Source organism: Alosa sapidissima, chromosome 5, assembly GCF_018492685.1.
Source record: "Alosa sapidissima isolate fAloSap1 chromosome 5, fAloSap1.pri, whole genome shotgun sequence".
NCBI classification, from domain to species: Eukaryota; Metazoa; Chordata; class Actinopteri; order Clupeiformes; family Clupeidae; genus Alosa; species Alosa sapidissima.
In genome coordinates, this window is record NC_055961.1 from 28,623,250 (window position 1) to 28,641,913 (window position 18,664).

The window sequence follows — 18,664 nt, forward strand, 5'->3', positions numbered from 1 at the left end:
ATCACATATACTTAACCATTAACTCACAAACACACTGAGTTATTAGGCTTATAGGTGTGAATAAAGTTCTAGAGATAGCGAACAGCTTGAATGACAGGTGGATATAATTTCTCTGTTACTTATGTATGTTTGCATTTACCATCTTCTTAAAAGCCCCTGAACACAAGCAATACATCATGTTTCTCTCACCATGTATTGCTTCTGCTTTGTAGACAAAGTGGCTGCAGTAAGCCATGTGTGTTACCTGCATTCTTTGCCTTCATCTCAACCATCTCATTCTGCAGCACCACCACTGCAGTTTCCTGTTGCTCCACCTGGTTCTCAGTGGAGAGGGACTTGCTAGCAAGGGCCTCCAGTTCTGTGGCTTGGGCTTATATTAGAAGACAAATAACAAATGACAAACATATATACCCATCCATCTGTCTATCTGTCATCCTTCCATTTAAGGCAGGATGTCTAGCCCAGCATATATGAGGCAATTCACTGTACTATACACTATACATCATCTGTGTGCATTGGGAATAGTTTAATAGTTTAAAAGTTTTATTTGTTAATTTTGTTATTCATTGTTAATTTGTTATTGGTTGTTAATTTACTGCCAACTGTTACCGTCCGTAATTCACGTCTTGGACCCAAGGACATTTAGAAGCTGTATATTGTCCATCTATACTATCGTCCTTCCTTTGAACCCTGCACCTCTGACTGTCTGTCTATCTGTCTGTCTGTCTCAGTGTCAAACACATAACACAGTCTCATTTGGTCCAGAGCTTAGGCTCAGTATTTTCATCCTCACTGCAGCCTACTAGCCTGGGTTTTCCCATGCTGCCTTGCGCGCGCGATTTAATTCACGCTGCTAGGCAGCCTGGATACCATGGAGCAAATTTTCCCGTCAGTTAGGGGACCAATCACAGAACGGAGGGAGGGCAGTAAGACGATGACGACACACCGTAGCCGTTATGAGCCACGTACAGACGCATTTGATAGACATACGTAGCGCCCAATAAACGGCTCTGGGCATTCGTAAACCACGTTTCAAATACGAGAAAATGAATGCCTAGTTCCCAGACCCCGTCTCATTTGAGACGAGGGTATGATGTTAGCCAGGCTAGCAGCCTACCTGCATTTTCTTTCTTCAGTGTCTGTACTTCAGAGTCCAGTGTTCCCAAAGCAGTCTGCTGGTCCTCAACTTGGATCTCAGTGGAATTTGACCTCATGGCAAGGTCCTTGAGCTCGGAAGCTTGGACTGAAATCGGATAAGAAAATACAGCATTTGATATGAAGTAACTTAGTGTTCACTTTGACATAATTATACCTTAGTTAAGGTCTGTCTCTTTTGGCCCAAACATAAATTATCACATTCATCTAATCTTTCCCATCAGCAGGCCGTCAAAAAACGTGTTTCTGTAGGCAGCCTCGGCTCAGAGATCTGTACACAAAAACAATTCCTACCAACAAGTCTTGTCCACCACTCAAAGGCAAAATAAAGTGTTCCAACCAATAACCGACGAGACGCGCGTTTAGGAGAGTTTCAATTGCACGGGAGGGAGGGAGTAGCGAGTTAGCTCTCTGTTTTGTTTGAACATCAACAGAAGTGACGTTACCCCGCAATCGCTGATACAACCTTTAAAGTGTTTATTTTGGCTATAGTAACAGCTACAGCTAAGTATGTAGCTCATTTGACCTCTGACCTGCATTCTCCTTTTGTATCTCCTCCACCTCTCCTGTCAGGTCCACCAGCACAGTCTGATGCTGCATCATCTGCTCCTCGGTCTTGGATGATCTCACCCTGAGCTTCTCCAGCTCATCAGCCTGAGCTGAACCAAACACAGAGGGGGAGTGTATACTTAGAGCATATTCAATACATGCTTTAGAGGAGAGTTAATAAGCTCATTCGGTACCTTCATTCACGGTCTTCACTTGCTCCAGCTGGTTTTCAGCAGCCTTCAACTTGGCCTCCAGGTTTCTCAGCTGTGTTGCTTGGGCTGCAGAGTACATTAAGTATTTTTTTTGTTGGAGAAAGAAAGAAAGAAACACACCACTGAAACAATTCTGAAAAACAGTGTCAGTGTTTCGTAATAATAGTGATAATTATGGCAATGTTTTTGTAGCATTGGAATTTGAGATTTAAAATAATTTGCCCTATAATAGCATCATCATCTAAAATGGCTCTAATGTTTATGACCATTATCAAGGCTCAGGAGGAGTTATTTATTTTGAGCAAAGACCTGATTGATTATTTATTTTTCATAAATGTTTGTTTCCTACCTTTATTTTCCTCCTGCAGACTGTCTACCTTTTTCTTGCCGGCCTGCAGCTGCATCTGCGCGACCTCCAGCTTCATGCCCAGCTGGGCGATGGTAGTCTGGTGCTGCTCTGACCTCCTCTCGCTGGTCTCCACTCTGGACTCCACTCCTCTCATGTCAGAGGTGACCGTGTTGAGATGCAGCGCTTGCTCGGCCGCCAACTTCCGCTGATCTTCTGCCTGACGCTCGCCGGCCCTGAGCCGCGTCTCCAGATCGGTCACTTCGGACTGAGCGGCCGATAGGCCCATTGTGTGCCTTACTGCCACCTCGCCCAGTTTCTTCACCACAGCCTGCAGCTCTCGTAGCTGAGTTTGGATGTCTGCTTGTTTAACTAGGCCATCCTGACTCTGCCCACTGTTAGCTTCTGTCCGACACCCAAATATTAACAGCACCAGTGCAAATGTAGCTATCATTATAGAACAAGGTTTTCAGTCAGTGAGCTGAATGGATTAAATCATGGTTGGTTCATCTAAATATATGGAGGGAAATATGAAAGAAAAGAACACTCTTGCTGTTTAACTGCGATAAGGCTTGTTTGCTCTTGATGATATGAACGTTCAGTGAACATTGCTATCAAAAATATATGTGTGTGGGAAGCTAACATGCTGATACAATTCTGTTTCCAAGCATAGTTAAACATTTGTATGGACATGTTGTTTCAAAATTGCCGACACCAAAGTGTTAAATTTCCCATGACCTTGCCCAGACATTTGGGGAAAAGGGCAACCCTCATTGACACTTTGCCTAGTGCTCTGCACAATTAATGACACCCCTTATAAAGATAAGGGTCATACAGGATTATATAAAAAACACTTTTTGATGAATTGGTTTAGCTTACTCCAGCATTCAAGACAATCTATTCAAAAAACAAAAAACTAGGGCTGTCAAAATAACTGATTAATTTTGATTACTTAATTTGAGAAAAAATAACTGATAAAAAAAAATAGCGAAGATTAATCGATTCTGTATGACCTGAGCCTTTCTAGTAACCATTAGACTGTAAAATGAAGGAGAGAGAAGAAAATGTGCTGCCTAGATCATTGATTGGAACATTTACTTTTAAAAAACAGCCTAATGGTGTTGATAAAAATAAAGTGTTGATTAAAATGAAGTCCTATGCGATGTCTACAGCAAGGAATTGGTATATAACTGGAGTTCGTCAACTCTAAAGTCGCACATCAATGCAAAGAAATAGTGTTGACATTGAGGGGAGTGTTAATTTATTTTCTTTGTGTCCCCTAAGTTATATCTGTGGCCTGAAATGCCCTGTATGTGAAAAAAAACTTCTTCCCGAAGCACTTTTGAATTTATTTCCTCAGCATATTAGGTCATATCATAGATTATTATGGCCATTATTTGAACAGTGAAAATAATAATAAAAGAGTTTTTGAACTTTAATGTCACTAATGCTGATTATTCAATGATTCATTTGAATTTAAATATTTAAAATACTTTCACAGCAAAAATTATATATGTGATTAATTTAGATGAATTAATCACAGAGACAGAGTATGTAACTAATTTAATTACATTTTTTAATCGATTGACAGCCCTAAAAAAAACTTCAAATCATTAAGTAAGTAGTTTCAACATGAATTTCCCCTTGGGGATCAATAAAGTATCTATCTATCTATCTATCTATCTATCTATCTAAAACCAAGTGTGATACAGTATTTGTACTTTGCTACTGTGCCAACCACCCTTTGCAAAACAAAAAAACAAAAACAACTCTTCTCCCATCATGTCTCATAAAGTTAGAGAATGCGAAGTAATGGGTATGAGACCATTCCTTTATAAGACAGAATCTACCAGATTTCTAGGTCGTCTCTTGTGTATTCTCCTCTTTAGCTCACGCAACTGTTTTTCCCTGAAGTTCAGATCAGGGGACAGAGATAGCCTAACCATGGCACAAACTTAAATTTGTATTAAAGCTGCAGTTGGCAAGATGTTTTTGACCATATTCACTGAAACCGACACTATGCTCTGACAAAACAACATAAATCAGCCAATTTTTTTAGAAAAAAACTCACACTTCTACCTCCACCTAGAGCTTGTTATTTGTTTTGCAAAAATCCACAGCTCTCGGTTCTTCTGATCCAATCAGAGCAATCCAGTCCCCTCAATCTGTCAGACTAGCCAACTGCAGCTTTAAGCATATCAAAACAACACAATTGCAATTGTATTAAATAGCATGGCTCATTAATGGTTTTAATAATGGAGATATAGCATTTTGGAACCGTACTCTTCATATTGTACCCTGAGAAAGCTCTCAAGGCCTTTGGAGGACAAAAACACCACATTACAGACCCTCCACTATACACGACAGTGGGCATCAGAGCCAAAACCAAAGCCATACTGATTGTTTTTAGCCAACAAGCTAGGGGGAAAGCATGTTGTTGTTAGGCTAAAGATGTTAGGCTTATAACAAGCTTCAACAGGGATTGTTTTATTTTAGCTATATCACCCCACTAAACATTAGACGTCTGATGGACGTGCAGATCATGTCTATATTGCAAAAACAACATTGAAAAGATATCGTTTGGACGTGTCTTTGAACAGTGGGACACATCAAATCCTAACCCTTGCAAGGCCTCCTTGTCCTTGCCAATATGATAAGCAAAATACTGCAGTAATACAACAAGTTTAAATTGAATGTCCCACCGGTAGAGGTTAATATCGGTGTTTTTGGAATATAAAATTAATTATGTCATTATCTCTGGAAAACAAAGTTTCATCATCTCAAGATAATAAGTCAAGATCTCAGGAAAACAGGGGTCTAAAATAAAGGACTTTCATTCTTAATGTTCTTGTAGCCTAAAATTTGATGGCTTTGTCATTACATCCTGAATTATGTGTAATCCTTCTGATTGAAAGAAGTTCACAGATATTACAAGGCCATATTACTAAACATATTTATAGTCACCTTTATTGTTGTGTGGAAGAAACTGTAGATTGTGAAAATATCAAAATTTAGCCGATAATTGTCTACATCGAAAATGTCTGTATGACTTGCACCTGTTTTTGTAAATGACCCATACATTCAACATACATGAGTGTAGGCCTTGTTTAAAGAAAAACTACTGCTGCAACTCATTGTAAATGGCATGTCACACTTTCAGTCCTCTTCATCCCCTACTCCTTTAACTCTTTGTAAGTATAAAGCCTTACATACAAGATACAAGATACAAGGAAGTTTATTGTCACATGCATATAGTTACTGGAAGTAAGAAATGCAGTGAAATTATGTCTGGTGTCAGCCTATTTGTGCATTTATGGGGGGGGGGGGGGTAAAAAGTGCAGTAGAAGAGGGGATTAGTAGATTAAGTGGCAAGGGCTGCATAAGAAAGGTGGGGGAGGATTGGGATTGGGTGGGGGGCACCAACAAGGAGCACCCAAGAGCAACAGGGGCAAGGAAAAACTCCCTTACCAAGGAAGAAACCTTGGGCAGATCCACGGCTCAAGGGGCTAACCCAACTGCCAGGGTTACATACTGCCAGGGATACTTACATGCTACTTTATCAGTGTTTAACAATGCAAGACAATGCAATACACAGTCTGAACTGATTGGAAATCAAGTTCAAGTGTGTGTGTGTGTGTGTGTGTGTGTGTGTTTGAAAGAGAGAGAGAGACAGAGAGAGAGAGAGAGAGAATAGGTGTGTGTCTGTGTGCATGCGTGTATGTGTGACTGAATTTTTGTGTGCACTGCTTCGATAAGACAAGTCTTCAACAAGAGAGAAGGGATACCATGGTAAAACCCTGATGCATGTCAGTAGCATGTTTCTGTGTGTATATATATATATATGTGTGTGTGTTCACCTGCATGTAGCATGTGTGTCTGTATGTATGTCTGTGTGTCTTTACAAGTTTGTGTACACTGTCAGTGTGTGTGTGTGTGTTTGTGTGTGTGTTTGTGTGTGTGTGTGTGTGTGTGTGTGTGTGTGTGTGTGTGTGTGTGTGTGTGTGCGCGTGCGCATGGATGGATTGTGAAATCATGTGTGAGTATGCATGGATGGATTGTGAAATCATGTGTGAGTATGCATGGATGGATTGTGAAATCAAGCGCCCCTGGACACACAAGCCTTCTGGAATGAAATAATAACATTCAAATATGACAACCAGTCATTCATACCCTCCTGAGTGGTCCTTAAATAGACCTCTTTCTGGGAACAAGAATGACACTCACACAAAAAAGGTTTCAATAATTCATATATATGTTTTATTTATTGTTTTTAATTCCCATAGATTTATTACCATTTTCAGAGTGGTGACACCAAGAAACCACTAAAGGTGCTAACATTAAAATCGTCATGGCCATAGATTCTGAAATTCTGGGGAAGCCACATGTAGACAGTATCTCCCACATCCAGCTGCAGGACAGCTGCGTTGGATGCATATCTGAAATAGTTATGAGTGTCCTTCTCAGACACAAATGTAATGGCCTGGGTATTTTTGTACAGGTAGGCCCCTACTTCTTGATTTGAGTACAGCTGTCCGCAAATTGTAAATCTGAAGTAATAGATTCCCTTTACTGAAGCTGTGAAGATACCTGTGTGAATCAACACAAAAAATGTAAAAGAAGTTAAAGACCCAGTGGCTATTATGTATACACAGTGCAATTAACACACACAGCCTATTTGTGCTTGCTGTATGTTTGTAACCATCATTGTGTTTTAAAGACCCACTACAGGCATCAACTCACCCCTCCTCAAAATTGCATATTCAGATTTGTTAATGAAAAACAAAACATCCCTTCAAGGCCTTGAAATGACTTGAATGTAACTGTTCACCTTTGCTTCATTTAGTATTGCAGAGCTATGCCAATACAGACACACAGGCAGGCTATACCAGGCACATAACTGAAGCTTTCTTTTTAAAATAATGGTCTAGTTTTAGTTTTAAAAGACTGGTCTAGTTTCAGTTTTAAAAGACTATAATGCAGCCGGCGTTTTCACATCTGGTGAAGCCAGTTCCATTAATTACAGTGAAAGCTAGTAGTTGCAGCATACACTCCACCAATGGATGTGCCTGGTGTAGTCTGCCTGCTACTCACAACTCATCACATAAGGATGCTTTGGGCTAAAGCCTGCAATTTACCAGGATTGGCTGCTTGGCTATGTGATGTAGGAAACCCACACAGTCTGATTCTGTCTTTTTGATACTAAAGTTTAAAGTTAAAATTGCCTGGTATTTAGCAGATATGTTTATCCAAAGTGACTCTACAGCAAATATAAATATATAAAATATACATAAATAAATAAAATATCTAACAAAGTTGTTCCCTGATTATCTGTTTATTTGTATTGTATTCTAACTTGTATCTTGATTAGAGGTCTACAAATCTGCAAAATGACTGTAATCCTCTATATTACCTGTTGCTGGATCATACTGGTTTCCGGCGTTTGCGAGGACATTGTTGTAGACAAGTTTCATGCCTGAAGAGAAGGGGCCCAGATATCCATTCCCGCCCAAGGTGGCTGAAAATCCAACCTTAGGTCTTTCTGTGATTTTCAGGACACAAGTGAAGCATCAGTCACAAAATCACAAAAAAAGTAACCTTGAATCTCATTTCTGTTCTCTCCAGTGTTTTACCATAATTTCTCACATGACTTGAGATGACCATAATTTCTCACATGAAGAACATCAGACACATCACCCACAGCATGGGTTATTTTTGGCAACTGCCATTATGAATACCAATGGTCTTAAAATCAAGTAGCCAACGTGTCCTCTTTACTCGTAACTGAAAATGGCAGTTTAATGTCATTTTACCGGCATTCTCCTTCTTTAGGTCCTCCACGGCTGTCCCCAGCTGTGTCACCAAACTCATCTGACTGCTCAGCAGATTCTCAGTGGTAGTGGATCTGATGATAAGGGCTCCTAATTCCTGAACTTGAGCTGCCATCACAGAAGCCACATAAATCATTCAACACATGCAAAGGACTTGTGTATATTGGTACACAAACAATATTGTGATCAGGTGTGCACCAGAGGCAAAAGAGTATATATATATATATATATATATATATATATATATATATATATATATATATATAAATATGGGAATGAAAAGTGTAATTAGTTGCATAGCAGGTACATGGGATAATTATTAATTGGCTTTATGAATACACATAATGGTAAATGGCATATTGGCAAAGTGAAGTACAAGTTCTGTTTGCTTGTTAAACAGTGCCATCTATTGGTTGATTTTAATATTCATTATATAAACTGAAATGAGGTTGGATTGCAACTAATGAACACTCTCATTAATCTGATTGTTTGTTTTGTGTTAATTGCTGCCTGATTATAATACAGTCTCCTCTCACCTGCATGCCCTGTGTTCAAGACGTCCATCTCATCTTTCAGTTTCTGCACTGCAGTCACCTGTGTTTCCATCTGGCTCTCCAAGCTGTCTGATCTTTCACCCAGTGCTGAGAGCTCAGAGGATTGAGCTTACATGTAAAAATGGGCCAAAGTGGGAAACCAAGTGATAGTTCTGTGATACATGTATGTAGACAATCTCCATAAACAAAAAAAGCATATCGATTTTATATATACACCGGTATATAACATTACATATATTACATATATCACATATACACAGATTCTCTGACTGCATTATAGTCTAAAGAACATTCTAGCTACAGTATGCATGTAATACCTATTTGACTGGTAGATATATGAATACTACATAGCTTACATTTCATCTTCATACAGTCTAGAAGCTGACAACATTACCACATCATCTTGGCACTGTGGTCAAACCAGCACAATGAAAGAATTGGTATTTAGCTGTTGTCAATTTTCAATGTAGTAAGTACCCCTTACATTCATTTGTCAATGTGCTTGGCACCACGAAAGTCTATCGCCACAGGCAGTGCATCGAAAAGTGACGAAAAGTCATGTTTCCTGTACACCAAATATCAGGTGTTCTAGCTGCACACTGGTCATAACAGATTCCATTCCCTGTTTAGTGTTGTGTCAATAAATTACCTGTCAAAAATGTTGGTTTGCTTACTGTAATACTTATAACATCACAAATCTGTGATATACAAAAAAATGTCTGTCGAGTCTTTTTAAGAAATCTGGAGTTATGCTGAAGGAAATAAGTTCTGCATGTTGTGGAAAATGTATTCTTATATACCTGAATTCTCTTGTTTCAGTGCCTCCACTGTAGACGTCACCTGCACCACTACTGCCTGCTGTTCCTCTAACCATGTCCCTGTGGAGTTGGATATGTCATGCAGGACTAACAATTCTATGCTTTGGGCTGACAGCAGGAGAGAGCAAGAGAGAAAGAGAACACATGCGCACACACACACACACACACACACACACACAAAGAGAGAGAGAGAGAAAGAGAGAGATGATTTCTTAATGACATGTAAAATTCTAAATGTCAGATGAGCCCATATTTGGTTATTGACAATCCCCTGTTGTAATCAATGGCTAAAAAACAAAGGATACATTTATATAAAGGGCATGATCTGAAACATAATCTCTATGAGGTAAACAACACTGTTGCATTCTGATCCATGTACTGTGCAGGTCTATACAGCTTGAATAGTAATACGCCTGGACATTTTCATCAATACAGGGGCCTAGTCATGCTAAGAGAAGACTGCTAATGACTGCAACAACATTGACTTGTGCCCCTTGAACTGAAGCTGGTCCTGAATTGTTTTTATTTATTGAGATCATGTTTTTAAACTCACACTGAAATGTCCTTGATAATGGCTATGGGGGGGGGGGGGGGGGGGGTAAACATGTATAACAGCTTTTACAATATATCAGTGAAAGTTATGCAGTAACTTATCGTTTCAATATCAATACAAATATACTGCCCTCCTCCAATATAAATTAGATACTTTTCTTCACTATTGAGGTATTTATTCAGACACCAGAATTTTTTTTCTCTATTTCGATTCAACATTGTCATGTAGATTTCACATCTTACCAGAATTCTCCATTTTCAGATCCTCCATCCTGGTGGTCAACTCTAACATTTTACCCTGTAGTTTCTCCATCTGGCCCTCAGTTTCTTCACATCTCATGTCAATGACCTCAAGTCCAACAGCTTGGTCTTGATAAAAGAGAAGGAAGTATAGTATACTAAATAGAAGTTTAGTATGGTAGAAGTAGAAGTATAGTATGGTACAATGTACTGTAATTTGCATGTCATTTGTGTGCAATGTTGTTTTGTTGAATCTCCATCATCTATCATTGTTCATTATCATTACCATTATGTCAGTGATAAACCATTTTCTTTTTACATTTTGACTGGCTCAATAAATATATGAGGATATACTGTATTACTCTAGGGAGTTGCCTGAACCAAAGTTATCTTTACACGGCCAACATAGTCTTCTGATACTATTGTTTTTGTGTGTTTACCTGCATTTTCTTTCTTTAAATTCTCTACTGCAGTCTTCAGGGCTACCACCTGACTCTCCTGTTTCTGAACCAGTATCTCAGTTGAGTTTGATCTCATTTCCACAGCCTCCATATCCAATGCCAAGCCTGTAATGAATAGGGAAACAGAATCCTGATATTCCAAAGGAAACATGACATAAAAGACCACATAGTATATAATCTGCATGTTGCTTCTTAGGAGACCCCTGCCATTCTCATGAATGAGATCCCTTTGGAGGGTTTTAGGATCAATATCAGGGACGGAAAACAGTATGATTTTCATTTCGGTTCATTCTGAGCAAAGCTCATTCAATAACAAGGCTAACTGTTAAAATCACTGTGCTTCAGGCATGGGGTGAGATTTGAAAGTAGGCAAGTAGGCCTATATAATATTAAATCTTAAAAAAATGTCTGAACTTCAGGCACAGAAAATGTCCTTGCTTTAAGCCCTGTAATACCCTAACCTTAACCTATGAGTGGTGCTACCAACTGGATGACAGGCCTATAGATATTTTCCTAGTGTCTCTGGTACCCTATGTTATATGTAATTTTCAGTTTCAGTAATTTTCATGTTTCAGTAATTTAGGCTACATACTTTGAAAAGGCAGTTAGATAGTGTTGGATATGAAAATCCTTTTATCAACTAGTACTTCTAGCTTATTATAGAGGGGAGACACTGATTCATAACATCTGACTGAATTCACCATATAAGGGGTCTGGGGAATATTGTGTGGGCAGGTCACTTTCCAAGTCTATGGACTTTTGAATAATATTCAAATAAAGGTTAATCGGAACGATAAATACCGTTATTAACCGGTTATCTAAAATTCAAAATAACATTTTCACTCCGGAACAGGTGAAATTGGTTTTGTTCCCGTTTCCAGTTACGTTCATCTGAAAACTGTGTTCTTTTCCGGTTATCGTTTTTCGTTCTTTGAACCGTTTCTAATCCTTGATCAACATTAAACCTCACTATTCTGTTTACAATACAGATATACTGATTTCCAAGATGGTCCTTTTACCATTGCATATGAATTGACTATTTGTCAGAAACGACACTGTTTTACATCATTCTGTCTCTCTTGTGTGCGATTTACCAGCATTGTCTTTCCTTAATATAGCAATCTGAGAATCCATTTCCATCACTGCTGTCTGATGTTGTTTCACCTGACCCTCCACAGTGTTGGACTTGTTCTCCAGGGTCTCTAATGTGAATTCTTGGGCTGGAACAGTGACAGAATGGCAGAAATCTTTATTCAAGCAAACCAATCATTTGCCATGTGCCTGTGCTGTAACTTGTGACACCAATAAACTCTACCTTTCTGCTGTCTTTTAAGCTGTTCCACCTCATCTTCACTTCCTCTCAGTCGCATCTCCATGCCTTTCAGGCAGGCAGCTTGGGCTGCAAAGAAACACATTCATATTGTTCATGTGTTTTGTGAGTTGATGACTGTTTTGTTTACCGTTACTATTTTTTGGTTCATTATCAACATTACCTTCATACATTTTCTTCATCTCATTAAGGAGACGCTCGCTATCTTCCAGCCTGGTTTCCATGGCTGCAATTATATTAAACACAGTGATTAAAAGAAAACACCAGTGCTGTGATTGTATCACTTTTGACTTTTTTCAGCCTTCTTGAAATAGTGCTTGCATTCACATCAAAAGATCAAAAATGATGATCTGTTTTTTTCCCTGAGAAGATCGGCATCTCATCTCATTTGGCAAATAATGAGCTCCTTTCCATCCAGGTTTTGATAGCACAGGGCTGATAATGATCTTTATTCTGACAATAACCAATAGTTACTACAGCAGTAATTTATAGCAATTCATTCATAGTAATTCATCACCTATAATCCTATTTCTATCAGAAGACTGACAGTAGCTGTTAAAGGTCTGGTATCAGAATTAGTTTGGTCATCTTTTTTTACCTTAATATTTGTCTTTAACTGGGTAAAATACCAAGAAAACTTAAGTCTACAATATGTGTGAGTTCTATATCACACTTATGCTTTACAACATTAGGAAGATCAGACCTTATCTGACACAAGATTCCACACAACTTCTTGTTCAGACCATGGTCATCTCTAAGCTGGACTATTGTAATTCACTATTAGCTGGCTTACCCGCTTCTGTAACAAGATCATTACAGCTGATTCAAAATGCTGGAGCACGCCTGGTCTTCAATCAGCCAAAGAGGACACATGTAACTCCTCTCCTAGTTACTCTCCATTGGCTCCCTATAGTAGCCAGAATTAAATTTAAATCTCTCACTTTGGCCTATAGGACACTAACTAGATCTGCTCCTAGTTATTTTAATTCAATAATCAAGCCTTACATCCCCAACCGCCCACTGCGGTCTTCTGGTGAGCGTATGTTGTGTCGACCAGTCATGAAAACTGGGTCTAATTCCAGACTCTTTTCTTCAGTGGTTCCATGTTGGTGGAATGAACTGCCCAGTGCTCTCCGTTCCTGTGGTAGTTTTGGGTCGTTTAAGAGGGGTCTAAAGACATTCCTATTCAACATATACTTAGTTGTTTAAGCGCTTATGTGTTATGGTTTATATAATGTTGTTTTATTTTAATTGGGCTGTTAATTAATTTGACATTATTGTTTATTATTGATATTCTCCTTAATGTAGTCTTAGCATGTCATTGTTTTTATATTATTGATTGAATTGACATTATTGTTTTATTATTGCCTTTCCCCTTTTTTACATTGCTTTTTATTAGGCTATTGCTTGAATTGATATTATTGTGAACTATTCTCCTTACTATATTTGACCTACATTTTAATCTGTTCCCTGTTCAATTTTAAATATTATTATGTTGTTTTGTATTTATGTGTCGCTTTGGACAAAGGCGTCTGCTAAATCCATAACCATAACCATAAAACAAATGAATTTTAGAGAATACCTTTATTTTCCTCCTGCAGACTGTCTACCTTTTTCTTGCCGGCCTGCAGCTGCATCTGCGCGACCTCCAGCTTCATGCCCAGCTGGGCGATGGTAGTCTGGTGCTGCTCTGACCTCCTCTCGCTGGTCTCCACTCTGGACTCCACTCCTCTCATGTCAGAGGTGACCGTGTTGAGGTGCAGCGCTTGCTCGGCCGCCAGCTTCCGCTGATCTTCTGCCTGACGCTCGCCGGCCCTGAGCCGCGTCTCCAGACTGGTAACTTCGGACTGAGCGGCCGACAGGGCCATTGTGTGTTTTACTGCCACTTCGCCCAGTTTCTTCACCACAGCCTGCAGTTCCCTCAGCTCTCTCCCAACATCGCCCTGGCTGACATATTGCTCATCAAGGCTCCTATCTACAACCTCCACTTCTCCATTATGTTCTGCCCGGACGATATTCTTTCTGATACCATCAGTTTCTTTAAGTTCAGCCAGAGATGACGAGAAGAGCAGCAGGATCAGCACACATTCAACCCTCATACTGACATGAGATGGTTTCTCAAATGGCATAGGGGGCTACTTTTTATACTTAATTCATTCAATGTGGAGAATTTATTTTACCAGTCACATCTGGTCAAAAGAGTCAACAGTGAAAGATAAGGTGTTCAACTCATGTTGATATGCCCTTGACTGCAGCCATGGGAAGGATAAACATGGTTGCCTTGCACCTTGTACATTTTACTAAGCAGTGTGCTCATTTTACTAAAGTGTGCCCTCATTTAATTTTTTGTAAAATGAGCACACAATTTAGTAAAACGTGCGCACGATTTAGTAAAATGTGTGCACGATTTACTAAATTGAGCGCACAATATAATAAAATGAGACCTCAAATTGGTATAACGAGAGCACTATGTAGTAAAGCGAGCACAATATATATATATGAAATTGTGCACACAATACAGTAAAATGAGACCAGAATTAAGTAAAATGAGCGCACAATTTACTAAAACAAAAAAAATGTACTACTGGGCTTGATCATTATTGGTGCTTATCACCCGGAGAGAAGAAATACTGTTTTCTGATTGGTTGGCATATAGCATACTTACGGAGCCCTAGAGGTGTCATCGCAAAATGTTTTGCATGTTGAGAGAATGTGCGCTCGTTTTACTAAATTGTGCTCTCGTTTAAATAAATTGTGCTCTCATTTAACTATATTGTGCACTCGTTTTACTAAATCGTACGCTCGTTTTACTAAATTGTGCGCTCGGTTTACTCAATCGTGTGCACAATTTACTATATTGTGCTCTCGTTTTACTATAGTGTGAGCTCATTTTATTAAATTGAGCTCTCATTTTAAGCATAGTAAAACGAGGGCACAATTTATTAAACGAGTGCACTATTTACTAAAACGAGCGCACGATTTACTAAAACGAGGGCACGATTTATTAAAACGAGAGCACAATTTGTGAACATGGTTATAGAACATTGTGTGCACGATCTACTTAAACGTGGCCACAATTTATAAAACGTGCACTCAATATTGTCTTGACACATGTAAACATGAGCACGTTATAGTATATTCGAGATCTCGATCCACTAAAACGCACCCACGAATAATTAAAACGTGGGCTCGAAGAAATTAAATTGTGTGCACAAAAACGTAGTGTGGTGTCAAGGGGTATCCCCGGGAATACTTACAACCGGACCCGCGTCACACAGAGCAGGTTGTTTGCGCCATGCCCCTTTTGAGGGGAAAACATTCCCTCAGAACAAGCCAGAGTGAACCGGTAGACATGTACCAACCACACATCTAAGAACCCCTCCCTGAGTTTCTTTTGCCTACCATGTCCTCAAAAAAAATCCTGACAGAAGAAAATTATGGCTACAAGCCATAAGAAGAGAAGACCGTATGACACTTCTGGTCACTGAGTGGGGTTGTTGCACCACTTCGTAGCCTACTCGGGAGACTGAAGGGACATGTTTTTATATTAATTGAATTAAGCTTTTGTAGGTATCTTTCACGGTCAACGACCGGCAAAGTGGTTATGTATTGAGTGGTCATATTGATTTGTGGTATTTTTTGTTATTATTTACTCCTGCGATTTCTGTACGAATTACGTTTATTGACCCTAATTTGCGTTGGAGTTAATGAGAGGGGTTGTTTGTTTTCCCCCCGAAAGGGGCGGGAACGTTTGTCACGAGTCAAGTTCCCGGATGTGCCGGTCTAACGTATTACGTCGGGAGGTGTCGCTTGTAGTGACGTAGAGGGAATCTCATTGATTGCAGTGCACCTGGATATAGCCCCGTTAGGTAGGCTGTAGGTGGGAGAGCAGATGATTGTGTGTGTTTGCACAGGCCCCTTGCCATCATCGTCCAGCTGAATGTTTGCCGAAGTTTTGAGTGTTTGTTGAGGTCCAAGTGTATGCAGAGCTGTGGTGTTTATCGCGAACGGTGTGAGCTGGGCTACATGGCCTGAGAAGCATCGTGAAGTGAACGTCACTGTTTATGTCTCCCGTTTCATAGTCCGTATCAAAGCTTACCTCGTTGTGTGCATCATATTGGTGTGCGGGTGGGTTATATGGTGAGGCCCATCGGGCGCTAGAGGCCGGGAACCTTATTGTATTGAGTATTAGGCTACCACTAATACGCAGTAGCCTATTTGTACCAACAGTAGGTCTACGTGTTGTAATTGTTTAGGAGCTTGTCGCTGTGATGTGCTTCGATTGCCTTCTAGACCTCACAGTTAACGTAGGCTTTAGTCAACAATCCAGGAGGTAGTGGAAACCGGTCATTACAACAGAGCCCGAGTAGCCTATGTAGCCTAGTAGAATTTCCCCATTATGGGTCTCCATAGCTGACACCACAGGTGCCCCTGCTACAAAGAGTAGAAGTCCGCTATAAACCATCCTGACCACCTAAAGGCTTTAATTAGCTGGCAATACGGTTATCATCACATTACCAATATGAACTGTTGCAGACAGCTGTAGGCCTAGCAGCTAGTCCATGCCAAGGTAACACGAAGTTGCCACCACAGCACAGCGAGCGGTGAGAAAATGTCGGGAATTACTAAATGTGAGCACGGAATACATATTTCGAGAGCTCAATTTAGGCCTACAAAGGGGTCACGTTGTATTAATTCGAGGGCTCAATTAAAGGAAAACGTGCTCACAAATACGACCAGAAAAAATATCACTTAAAGTGAGCTCTCCCGGGCTCCGTACATACTTTTATTTTAGCAAACATTGAAAACGGGTCCCACAGACTCTAACACCTTACAATAAACCTAAACCTTTTTAAAAAGCTGTCGGCCTTCACAAAATGGTCACACATGCTCATCAGTCATGGCCAATTAAACACTGGCACACCTGAATTGATCCTTACTGATTCCTCTGATTAATGGTAGCCTATTAAACGAGCAGCCCACCACGTGGTTTACAGAATGGGCGGGATGAGCATTCGTGTTGTTAAGTTGATTCTGGTTGTAGCACTCTGTGCTGGAGGTCTAGTTATACACTGTGCTAATGGAGAGGTTTCATTTACAAAGCAATCTGAGGCGCGGTATGGAGTTACTAAGGTAGCCTTCACCCTTATGATAACCATGTGTTATGCGTTAAATTTCCTGATTGTGCGTAATTGAATGCAATAGCCTGTCCTTAAGCTTGCAGTTACTAAATCAAACTGGGTGTTTTATTCATGATGCAAGCTGCCACTAAATAATCCGACTACAGTTAGCCCTATGTCTTTTTAAAAGTAACTTTGGTTTAGGACGCTTTCAAGTGACCTAAGAAAAATACGTCGTTAACGCAGCTGAGTTTGTTCCACAGGCGAGCTACTGTAATGTTACCGGAGTTTGGCGCAATGACTTGGGCTCGCTGCTCCAGCTGCACGCCGTGGGTTCCGTGATGAAAGGAGTTTATGTAACTGCTGTTGAGAGCTCCATTGGGGCGGCAGGATTCCATGGGCAAGCCGGCTTGACGGGTTTCGTCAGCAAGGGGGCGCAACCCACCGTCACATTCTCGGTGTTGTGGGAGAAGGGTGAGCAAGCTTGGTCAAGTGTTGTACCTTGCCAGGTCATCGCCATCATATAATTTAGCTGATTCACAGTTTGAAGAAGACAAAAGCGCTCTACAAGAAAATGTGACTCGGTTTTGTTTGACAGGCTCCTGTACCTCGTGGGTGGGTCAGTGCTTCACTTTGCCGAATGGAGAGCGAGTGTTGAAGACTCACTGGATGTTACGCTCCGTTGCCAATAGCCCAAAAGAAAACTGGATGAGCACCAGGTATTATCCAGTCAGATAAACTGGAATTGTTTCCACCATTTTGTCGTTTAAAATGATTTAACGTTATAATTTTCTCTTGACTCTTATCCAGGTTTGGTGAAGACCATTTTACATTTCTTCATGTTGAAATTCAAAACTATTCATGAAAAATAAAGACTAGTGTCAATCATTTCAATTAGTCATTTGTGGCATCCTTAGTAATAAATATATTTCCCATAAGGGTAGGATGAGCCATCTTCCTACATTCTTACAAATCCAAGTCAGTAACTGGGCTTATATTTCCCTGTAGCCTTTGTTTAATTTTGCTGTTAATACACTACAGGCCATTGGAAATGAAACAAACAACTGAGCTATAGTTGCCTACCTCCAAGAATAGCCCCGGAGACCATTTCTTCCAGAGTGTGCTTGTAGATCACATTTTACCCTCTGAAATGTATGTAGTCATAACCACAAGGCATAGCCTACCCCAGCAACATCTGATGGAATTTTGATTGTTTGCTGTGCTTCATTCCTCATCAATAACACATGTTCATAATATATATTAGATGTGTAATAGAATATTAGATGTACCTGAATGTGCTTTGTAAAAGGCAATGTAAGGTGTACTGTATGTGTGTGTGATGTAGATAAGAACACACTAATCGCTCATCTTCTGTGCCCTGCCTTTTGTAAACACCAGAATAAAAAAATAAAAAATTGAATAACTTTCCGGTATGTCCTCACAATATGATGTGGTTTTATTACTGTCAACAGGGACATAAGCGTGAAGACCGAATATGA

At 39.9% G+C, this 18,664-nt stretch overlaps 1 protein-coding gene across 1 annotated transcript; it reads left to right on the forward strand.

Moving 5' to 3' along the window:
• Positions 1-17,020: 17,020 nt before the first annotated feature.
• On the forward strand, positions 17,021-18,053 carry LOC121709393 (avidin-like). Its single transcript, XM_042092714.1, has 4 exons — positions 17,021-17,178; positions 17,429-17,639; positions 17,764-17,884; positions 17,976-18,053. Exons 1-4 carry the CDS (start codon positions 17,044-17,046, stop codon positions 18,028-18,030), a joined length of 522 nt encoding a protein of 173 aa, XP_041948648.1. The 5' UTR covers positions 17,021-17,043; the 3' UTR covers positions 18,031-18,053.
• Positions 18,054-18,664: the final 611 nt, after the last annotated feature.